The 11,640-nt window shown below is 34.7% G+C and overlaps 1 protein-coding gene across 2 annotated transcripts in view; it reads left to right on the top strand.

The window, feature by feature from the left end:
* Nucleotides 1-7,195, top strand: part of Mgat4c (MGAT4 family member C) — a 659,905-nt gene extending 652,710 nt beyond the window's left edge. Inside the window, exons 6-7 of one of the 2 annotated variants that reach the window (XM_076920099.1) lie at nt 687-834; nt 3,959-7,195. In XM_076920099.1, coding sequence (XP_076776214.1) covers nt 687-834; nt 3,959-5,100 — 1,290 coding nt within the window. In that variant the 3' untranslated portion in view covers nt 5,101-7,195. The remainder of the gene's footprint in view (nt 1-686; nt 835-3,958) is intronic. The other variant, XM_076920098.1, reaches the window with a different exon arrangement.
* Nucleotides 7,196-11,640: the final 4,445 nt, after the last annotated feature.

Genomic DNA, 11,640 nt, shown 5'->3' on the forward strand with positions numbered 1-11,640 from the left:
CAGAAACACACTTCCTCCAACAAGTGCATATGTACTCTGCAACACTCCCTATGAGTGTATAGGGACCATTTACAAACAATTCATCACAATGACCCTATATGGTCATCTATAATGCATCAATAAATCTTTGTAACAGATTTATCTGAATCCAAATTGTTTATAGTTGAATCTTCATACTCATTCTTTAAATGTTATCATTAATAAGTGTTTCTCTGTTTTGTTTGAACATATTTATAAAAGAGTAAGCACATTAATGTGCCTCAAAATTGGGGGAGTGTGGTCAGGATTCAGCATCAGATGAAAGGTGCAAATTGATCACTATTAAACTGTAAAGTCATTGCACTTTGAAAATTATAGAATTTAAACATGTCGCAAATGGGGATTTTCAAGCAATGTTGTATTTGCTGAAATGAGGCCATTAGTAGTTTTTGCTATAGAAAAGTGAATGTTGCAGAATAATGATTAGAAGTAAAAAAGCTTAAGGAAGAAGATAAGAAATCAGGTGATGCTTAATGACCTTGTTGTGGTAGGCTAGTAATTGAGATTTATGTAACTTTCTAATACATGTACCACCCACATCGTCATTGTGTAAGAAGATAGTCACCTAACCTGTAACCAACTATTACCCATTAATTTTGCACATATATTGGTGGCTTTTATGTATTTGTTATTTTGTGTGCATTTAGGAAGGCGACAAGCAACTTATAAGGGAAACATCAACACATCAACTTAATTCTGAGCGCTATGTTCACACCTTCAAGGATTTATCGAACTTCTCAGGAACCATAAATGTCACCTATCGCTACCTGGCTGCCACACCTATACAGAGAAAACGTAATTATTCTTCAGCTTTTTAATAATAACTGCATAATAAAACAACTTTAATAAAATTTGCATAGAATAATGATAACTTATTACAGCACTTGTGTAACACAAAATATTTAAATATTACTGTGATCTATAGTGTAAGAAGCATTCATTTCTTCAAACTTTGAAAATATTTTTGAACCCAGTAACTATTAAAATACCAAATTTTAATATCAACCCTTTAGATATTTATTATAAGGCCATATATAAGATAAAATTTATCCATTGGCTTTTTTTATTTAATTACTTTATTTGCATCAAACACTGTCTCCCCTCCATTGGTTTTAGATTTTAAAAGTTTAACTTGTGTTGTTATATTTCTAATGTTTGATAACATTATTTTAACATTATAAATATATGTTTAAACATATATTTATTTATAATGTTAAACAATGTTTATAACATAGTTTATAATTCCTAACCAGTGTTAAAAGTGTGTTGAAAGTATAATGAAATTATGTTGAAAGTCTTGGTAATGTACTATTTTAAAAATGGCTATCTTAGATTATCAAAACTAGGGGAAATTTAAAAAAAATAATAATTGATTGTCTCATCAATCTGGTAGCCAGATATTAACATTACTCATTATGATTGTTCCAAAGGTGATTTTCTAACTTCAAAAATAAGTTGAGGCATACTCAAGGAAGATGAGAAAGTTTACTCAAGCCACAATAAAGAAGATGTCCTGGTTAAGAGAAAAAAAATTACAGCCATTTAAAATTTAGTGCTTCTTAAATGGCTTTTGAGTGGTCTAGGTTTTAAAGGAACAAGAGTAAAAGCACAAAAAAAGAGAGATTCCATCAAACATGTGGTTAGTACTACATTGACAAGCACCTGACAGGGTGCTTATTGGTAGTGAGTGACTAATGCACATTCCAGATGGGAAGGAAAAAAAAGGACTTTCACTGGGCTTGTTAAACATACATATGATATCAGGGAAAGGCCCATATTAACTCAGTAATTTCACACATATGAACTTATATTCTATTTTACACAGTGCTTACTCTGAAATTATATTTAATCTTGCCATTATGAAATTAGATCTTAGAAAGACAAGTAGTAGTGCTTGTCAGTGGTAGACAGTTTTTACTTGAGGTTATTTCTTTCCTCAAAAATATAGAGCTCTCACACTTTTACTTAGATATAAGAAAATTTTCTCAAGAGGATATGGCTGTACAATAGCTTTCAAAAATGGGAACAGTAAATTCACAGCTTGGAACCGTGTATTTGAGAAATGATAAGATTTTATTTTCAAATATAATCTGATGAAACTTTATATTCTATAAAACACATCAGACAAATTTCAAAATAAGACTGTAAAGTCTACCTATTAATTCTTTTCATAAAGACTATGATAGGATAATAAAACTGAAAAGTACAAAGAGCATTCACTGGAAATTTTATAGATGATGTAAATAAGTTTTCAGTCTTTATTCATGAGTTAGATCTAACTTGTGAGCCTTAATTATAAATTCCCTTTTACTTTTCTGGATACTTGTAGTTACTGTTACACTGATCATTTATTTTTGTCTTTTGTTTTGGTTGGCCTTTGAGTCTGCATGTGTAACCAGACTATCCTCAAACTCATGGCAATCCTCCTGCCTCAAACTTCCAAGTGGTAACACTGCAGGTGTGAGGTACCAAGCCCCATTTGCTTAAATACATTTATATCTAAACATTGTTTTATTTCTAATGGAAATATATAAGAATATCAAGTTACAAAATATTTTAGAATACTTTCATTTTATAATTTGTAATTAATATTAATCATACAGGTTCTATATAAGATTGCTCATTAGATATATAATTTTCCATATAAAGCATTATACATATACATAAAATGCTTTATCTCTGTGTAATTAGCTTTGAACTCTAATCTTAAAATATTCACTACATAATGAGGTATACAACTCACAGACCACAGGAAACCAAAGAAAATAGATCACACGGAAGTGTGGGTGCTACAGTACTATTCAATAAAAAGAAGAGAATAATCTCTGGGAAGAAGAGGGAGAAAGATATCTGGGAGGGAGGGAGAAGTGGAGGCAAAAGGAGAGGCCAATTCAGATATGAGGGGAGATGGGGAAGAAATACAGAGGGTCATGAATTTAAAAGTGGGTGTGTAGCAGTGGGGGGATCAGAAACTAGAGGTAGCCACTAGAAAGTCCCAGATGCCAGAGGCCCAAGAGATTCTCAAGAGCCTACAGGGAGGACTTTAGATGGAATACCAAACAAAGGGGAGGTAGAACCTGTAGAGACCATATTCAGTGAATAGGCACTGCCCCCAGTTGAGGGTTGGGGTTACCCACCCACCTCAAAACTATTAATCCAGAGTTCTTCCTGTCAAAAGGAAACGCAGGGACAAAGAGTAGAGCGGAAACAGAAGGAAAGGCCATCCAGAGACTGCCCCACCTAGGGATCCATCCCATTTACTGACACCAAACCCAGACAATATTGATGATGCTGGAAATGCTTACTGAAAGGAGCCTGATATGGATGTCTCCTGAGAGGCTCTGCCAGAGCCAGACCAATACAGAAACGGATGTACACAGCCAAACATTGGACTGAGTGCGGGGACCCTAACCCAGAAGTTAGGTCAAGGACTGTAGGAGATGAAGGGCTTTGCAACCTCATTGGAAGACCAAGGATATCAACCAACCAGACACTCCAAAGCTTCCAGGGACTAAACCACCAAACAAAGAGTACACAGGGGGTACCCGCAGCTCCAGCTGCATATGTAGCAGAAGATGGCCTTATCTGATGTCACTGGGAGGGGAACCCCTTTCCTGGGGAGGCTTGATGACCCAGGATAGGGGAATGCTAGGTTGCTGAGGCAGGAGTGGGTGGCTAGGTGGGACAGCACCTCATAGAGACGGTGGGAGAGAGGAGGGAGCTTGTGGAGGGGAAACTGGGAAAAGGGATAACATTTAAAATGTAAATAAATAAAATAACCAATAAAAAAAGAAATCACATACCAGATTTACTTAATAAAATTGCAGCCCTAACAAAAAGAAATCTTGTTTTTTTCCCTATTTTTCTATCATTCAAAGCCTATTAACATTTAATTTGTCTTCTGATTTATTTTGCTCAGGATATCTCACAATCGGACTTTCATCAGTGAAACGAAAAAAAGGAAATTATTTACTTGAGACAATCAAGTCAATTTTCGAACAGTCTAGCTACGAAGAACTAAAGGAAATTTCAGTTGTCGTGCATCTAGCAGACTTTAATTCATCATGGCGTGACGCCATGGTCCAAGATATTACACAGAAATTTGCCCATCATATTATTTCAGGAAGATTAATGGTTATACATGCTCCTGAAGAATATTATCCAGTTCTGGATGGTCTTAAAAGAAATTACAATGACCCAGAAGATAGAGTCAGGTTTCGCTCCAAGCAAAACGTAGATTATGCTTTTCTGCTAAATTTCTGTGCCAATACTTCTGACTATTACGTAATGCTTGAAGATGATGTCCGATGTTCCAGAAATTTCTTAACTGCCATCAAGAAAGTTATCGCATCCTTGGAAGGAACATACTGGGTAACTCTTGAGTTCTCTAAACTTGGCTACATTGGTAAACTCTATCATTCTCATGACCTCCCACGTCTGGCCCATTTCTTATTAATGTTTTATCAAGAAATGCCCTGTGATTGGCTATTGACTCATTTCCGAGGGCTTCTGGCTCAGAAAAATGTGATTCGATTTAAACCTTCTCTCTTTCAGCACATGGGGTATTATTCATCCTATAAGGGAACAGAGAATAAACTGAAGGATGATGACTTTGAAGAGGAGTCATTTGACATCCCCGATAACCCCCCAGCAAGTCTCTACACCAACATGAATGTCTTTGAAAACTATGAAGCGAGCAAGGCATACAGTAGTGTTGATGAGTACTTTTGGGGAAAACCACCTTCGATAGGAGATACGTTCGTTATTGTATTTGAAAATCCAATTACAATTAAAAAAATTAAAGTAAATACTGGAACAGAAGACCGGCAGAATGATATTCTGCATCATGGAGCCCTAGATGTTGGGGAAAAACTTATTTTTAGCAAACAAATAAGACAATGTGATACTTACTTGAGACTAGGGGAATTCAAAAATGGATACTTTGAAATGTCAGATGTAAATCAAAAAATTCCCTTTGACATACGTTGCATGAGGATATGTGTCACCAAAACGCAGAAAGAATGGCTGATAATTAGGGGCATCAGTATTTGGACTTCCTAGCCAAGGAAATGGGTATATTGAGTTTCTGAAGCAGGTCTACCTGCTTCAGTTTTTGCTATCTTCCTCTTCTGCAACTTTAGTCTTTTGGAGGGCAACCAATCGATGTGCCGTGTCACAAGAAAAATGAATCAGTTCAGCAGTTTTGATTGTAGTTTTATTAAACACATTTTTGTATTTTTTTTCTCATTTTTGAAGTTGAATATCATTCTGTAGTTAAAACTGATTTTATCCATATACTTAAATGTTCACAGTTTCGAATTTCAACCAGTTGCCAAAAGGGTGATGTAAAAGGTTTGAAATGAGAAAATTCCTTTAAAATGATAATTAGTTAAAACACAGTTGCCAACTGTGCACACTTACGAATCAGTTGATAGTTTATTATATGTTCAGAAAGATTCTTATTAAGAATAAATGAAAATGTGCAGATTGGTTGCAAGCATAAAATGGGATATTTTTTTCTTATAAATTTAGGCTTTCACTGACTGATATATTTCAACAATTAATACCTCCTCGTGGAAATGATGTCTTTAAAAAAGACTATTTGTGTAAGTAGAGCTATGAAAAAACAGATTTAAAAGTTGTCATTCATCTGGTTATTTATATGAAAAAGAACATTGCTCATTGTTTTAAAACATTTAATTGAGCACATGTTAAAATTTTTCCCATGAGAATAAGTTATTTCTAACTTCCCTTTTTGAAAACAAAATAGTTAAGCTCAATATTTGAAGGTTACCTTGGATACCTGTAATTAATAGAGAAAGAGAGATGGTTTACCGTTAGTCCATTTGTATAAACATTTTCAGTATATGTAGAAAAAGATGAAATTGATTTTATACTTTTTTGTATTAAAACTCATGTCATTAAAATTGTTGTAATTTATAATATTTGGGTGAAATTAAATGGCTGTCTTATGTGGGAGGAAAGTAAAATCTAAAGAAACTATGTTTGGGGTTTTTGTTCTTTTGAATTTATTTTTAATTTTTGTCTGTAGTCAATGAGCTATTTCTTAACAAAAGCAAAACAAAGAATTTGTTTGTTGTTGTTATCAGAAAACTCTCTTTAATATTTATGAAAAATTCTTCCAGAATTGTTTATTTGTTCTTTCTTTTTCTTTCTTCCTTTCTTCCTTCCTCTCTCTCTCTCTCTCTCTCTCTCTCTCTCTCTCTCTCTCTCTCTCTCTCTCTTCCTTCTTTTATTCTCTCTTTCTTGACTTCCTTTTCTTTCTCTCTTCTCTTTCTTTCTGCTTTTTTCTTCTTCCATGTATCTATGTATGTATTTATTTACTATTTATTTGTTTGTGCTTGCTTGTCTGTGTATACCACCTGTGTGTAGTGCCTGTAGAAGCCAGAAGAGAGTTTTATATACCCTGAAACTCAAGTTACAGGACATTATGAGGTACCTTATGTGGGTGTTGGGAATCAAACCAGTGTCCTTTGCAAGAGCAGCAAGTGCTCTTAACCACTGAGCCATCACTGCAATCCCATCTGTTATGCCTGTTATTTAGGTTTTAGGTGGTTTGTTAGACTCACATGAATTTGATAACAAAGTTGGTTCATAAAGCAAGTTGCCATGCTGTATGACTATTGTACAGTATTTTAATTGATGCTTTTCTGCTATATGCATCTAAATAGTATTCACACTTTATTGGTGATTGGTCAGTTTTCTCTATCTTTCCATAAAAGTAATTCAAGACTCTAGAGTGTGTTCTGAATACATTTGTGTTTTAGAAAGTACTCAGTGGTCACATCGTATTTACAGTTTGATAAGTAACCAAATGAAGTGGTTTATAATAAAGAGAAACAGAGAATGTTTCATAAGTTTGTGTTCCTGGAAAAAATCAAATTCAGGTTAACATATTTATATGGTGATACATTTATGCACACATAAATATGTGTGTGTCTGTGTGTGTACGTGTGTGTAATGTGTGTTTGTGTGTGTAGTATAAAGACTATATTTATTATACTAAAAAAAGAAAAAGAAGTATTGTGTCTGCTATTCTTTTCAATGGAAAATACAATCTTATTATATAGTATAAAGAGGTTAGATTGTTTATATTTTATTCATTCTGTCAAAATGAATTAAATTAGAAAATCAGATTAAGTGTCAATATTTTTGTTGTTTCTTGATACAGTCCCTATAGCACACCAGGTTACACACATTTCTTACAATGTTAGAGAAGATATTATCCTTTCTTAAACATGCAAATACTAACAATGTGTAACATATTTCAGTTTTAACTTTTAAGAAAATTTAAATACTGCCATGAAACTTATTTTTGTTTTGGGCTCAAAAATAATTGTCATTCACTTAAAATTATTCTTCTTTCTTGCTATTTCAGGTATTTATTTTTATTATGAACCAGCTGTCTGTAGCGTGTACATGTATGTTAGAACTCCTGGTAACTTTGTTTTGCATTTCTGGTGATTAGAAATACACAGCTGTATTCCAGTGACAGAAGATATTAAAATCAGAAAAGTTTCATTGAAGTAAGGTTTAGGCTTGTACATCCAAAGACCACCTACTCTTATATATAAATTTCTGGAAAATCCTTTAGTAAATATTGAAGTGAGTAAGAGATTGAGGGTTTCAGGTCTGCTGGAGAACATAAAGACCATGAAAGGGAGTCACAGTTTATCTCAAGTTCATCACTGAAACTGACATAGAATAAGCTGCACTGCAATTGCCCAGGGAGGTTTGTTATGGTTTGTTTACAAGAAGTTACTGGGTTAACTTACTTACTTTCTCTCTCTCTCTCTCTCTCTCTCTCTCTCTCTCTCTCTCTCTCTCTGTCTATCTATCTAAATTATTATTTTTTATATAATGTGTATGTGTATTTTTGTCTAAATGTATGTCTCCTGTGTACCACATGTGTACCTACTGTCTGTGGATTTCAGAAAAAGGAGTCAGATATTCTGAAACTGGAGTTATAGATGCTCACAAACCACCATGTGGTTTCTAGCACACCAACTATCGGTACAGTCAGTGCTCTTAAGCACCGACCCATCTCTCCAGCCTACCCAATTTCATTCAAGTATACTAATTTTTAATTTCCTTTCAACGTGCAAGATAGTACATTTTAGCAGGGCACTTTTCAAACATTTGCAGTTGCTTCTCCTCCCCCAAGTTGCATTTGTACACGACGTAATTTCAGTCAACTATTGAAAAAAATGCAATTATAATTTTTTCAGGAAAGTGTGTCATTCTGGAAATTTATCACTTGTTGAAGGGACTCAAACTCAGACAAAAGTCATGTTCTCTCTTATGGGCACAGCCTGATTTACAATCTGTTAAATATATGTAAGTAAGGTTTGTGAAGGTAGCCAGATCTGTAAGAAGAGATCAGCATGTTAGCACTTTAGTTAGAGGCTAAGGAAAAACAGTTAACTTTCTAAGGAAAACAATAGACTTGACAAAGAATGCTTCAGCACTGAAGAAAAGGAAGAGCAAAGAACTATGCATTCCTTTATCTCTCTTTTATTTTGTTTCTATCAATGCTTAGTTTTATTTATTTATTTACTTAGTCACCATTACATTTAAATTTATTTCCTTGATACAAATGTATTTTCCTACCTATTTGCTCTTTTTTATTGTATATTTTGTTTATTTACATTTCAAATGTTATCCCTTTTCCCAGTCTTCCCTCCTGCCAAAACCCCCTATTCCATCCCCCCTTCCCTGCTTCTATGCAGGTGTTCCCCCACCTACCCACCCACACCTACCTCCTAGCGCTCGAATTACTCTACACTAAAGCATGGAGCCTTCACAGGACCAAGGGCCTCTCCTCCCATTGATGCCAAACAAGGCCAGCCTCTGTTACATATGCAGCTGGAGCCATGTGTTCCTTCATGTGTACTCCTTGGTTGGTAGTTTAGTCACTGGGAACTCTGGGAGACTGGTTGGTTGATATTATTGTTCTTCCACTGGTGTTGCAAATGCCTTCAGCTCTTTTAGTTCTTTCCCTAACTCCTCCACTGGGGACCCTATTGGGGACCCCATGCTCAGTCCAATGCTTAGTTTATAAATCTCATTTAAACCTTTTATTTAGTTTTCACTGTTTTAGAGATTCACCCAAACATATTGTATGTTTTATCTACTTCTTCCCACTTTCTGTCCTCAAATTCCTGCTCTACCAACTAATATTTTCCCTTCAATCTTTATGTATTCCTTTTGGAAAATCTCACTGAACCCTCTTTGTACTTTCTTTATGTGTTTGGGTGTAAGGTGTAAGACAATATACAAGGAAATATTGATTTTTACCTGGGCAAACATTTCTAAAGAAGTCTGCTATCCCCACCCCTGTCACACATGAATTGTGAATAACGTTTTAACTAGGAATAAATAGGACTTCATGAGTTCCTCCCTGCTCATGCTGGGATTTTTGCTGGCTTGATATAGTGCAGGTCTTGTGCGAGCAGTCAGAGTCGCTGAGTTCATGCATGCAGTACATGTGCATTTCCAGTAAATACTTGTGCTGCAGAGGTCTGCTACTTCTGGCTCCTATACTCTTATATTATGATCTGTGAATCTTGAGGGGAAAGGGTGGGATATTGATGTCTCATTAAACACTGAGCACTCCAGTTTCTCATTCTCTACATGTTGATGAGCTGTGAATCTATACTAATCACACTCTGGGGTAAAATGAAGCTTCTCTAAAGAGGGTTTTGAGATATACAAAGAATGCTTTCGGGTCAGTTACATCTTGGTTTCTCAATGCCCTATATCCAAAGTGTGCGGTTTGCTCAGCAATTGGCTTTTACAACAAAGTTCTGGAGAGTACTGAAGAGCCTGTAATGTTTTAATGTCTATAAGATACCAGTGACTAACAACTTGAAGAGGAATAACCCATAAATGGAACTGGGCTTTTTTATTTATTAATCTGTGATGTCTAGGAGAGACCCTCTCCCCCAGGGCAACTTCAGCTACACTACTTTTGTATCTATATATCTATATTTTAGGAAGCTTCTAGAGTGGTAAATTTTCATATGGCATTTTCAAAATATTTCCTGATGAATCCTGACCTCTTGTCTTACATATAAGAATCACTGTTCCTGTCTTTTTTTATCCCTTCATACAGTCTCACTACCTCTCCTTTGAAATATCCTGTACTTACTTACTAGTTGCTGACCCCAATAGAAGAAGCATATATGTAAATATGTATATATATATAACTACTATCCACATATGAGAAAGAATACATGATACTTTTTAGCCAGAATTTTTACCTCATTCAGAATAATTACTTTCATCTATACATATCTATGGGAAAATTTTATAGGTTTTTAAATAGCTGAAGATTATTCCATTGAATATATAAAGTACCTGGTTTTCATTACCCATTATCTGTTGATGGACATGTAGATATTTTCCATTTCCTGGTTATTGTGAATCAGATAAAATGAATCAGGATTAGCAAGTGCTTTTGGTCCACAACATAAGGCCTTTTAAAATCATTTTCAAAAATGAAAGTCATACTAAGCTTTCTCTGAAAGACTAAATGCTGCATCTGTATACTAAAATATACTGAATGAGGCCCAAAGAATATTATCACAGAGGCATAGAGCCAAAACTAGAGATGTTATCCATATTCAATCTGTTAATCTTTATGTGAATTTTCCCCTTCATATTTATATTTTGGTGCATGTGTATATAGTATATATATATTTAGTCTATATACATACATACATACATACATACATACACACACAGAGAGAGATTATTATCCTAAGAATACCCATTACAAGCAGTCACAATATAATATGAATAGTTTGTTTTCAGTCATCATGAAAACAAGATGTTGACAGATTTTATGCACAAATTTAAATACCCCCTGAGATTTTTCTAGAAATTTAATGGGACACAAATATTTACTTAGTGCTGTGCCTGGGTTCTGGAAACAAGGAAGTACAGATTCGAAAACACGTAGACAAAAAAGCTGAAGGCATATTTATTAGAGACTGCTGAAAGAGAAAGATCCAAGTTGAGAAACCTTAGTAGCAGGTGTTTGCAGGGGAGCAGGGTCAGGTTGCAGCTATCTAGAAGGCTGTTGTTGATAGTTTCTGTACACACTGGTATTAGCTAAAGGTTAATCTTCTTAACATCTGTTCTTGGATGAACATTGGGCTTTGTCATTCCTCTCAGCATCTCCCAGGGAAGGCTTTGCCATTTCCATGGGTCTAAGGCATTGGAGTCCTGCCATGGACATGACAGTACTCACATCAATAATACACATTCATATTCACTCAGTATTTTCTCTACTCACCCCAGCTCAGCACTAAGATTCTATGAGTAAATAATTCTAATATTCATGAAAATAAGAGAAAAGCATGTAATAAATCACAGAAAATTTTGAAATGTAGCTTTGGGAAAATACACACTTTTGCAGCAATTACAATTCTGGGTGTAAAAACACATATTCATTGTATCAACTGTTGATACAAACACTTATATTCTTCTTGTAAACCATAGCTTCATGAAAATTATCAGTTTAATATTGATATTGTTCAGGTATACAAATATCACTTAAAAACCAGTTGTTATTTA

The sequence above is a fragment of the Arvicanthis niloticus genome, chromosome 22, assembly GCF_011762505.2.
Source record: "Arvicanthis niloticus isolate mArvNil1 chromosome 22, mArvNil1.pat.X, whole genome shotgun sequence".
Taxonomy (NCBI): Eukaryota; Metazoa; Chordata; class Mammalia; order Rodentia; family Muridae; genus Arvicanthis; species Arvicanthis niloticus.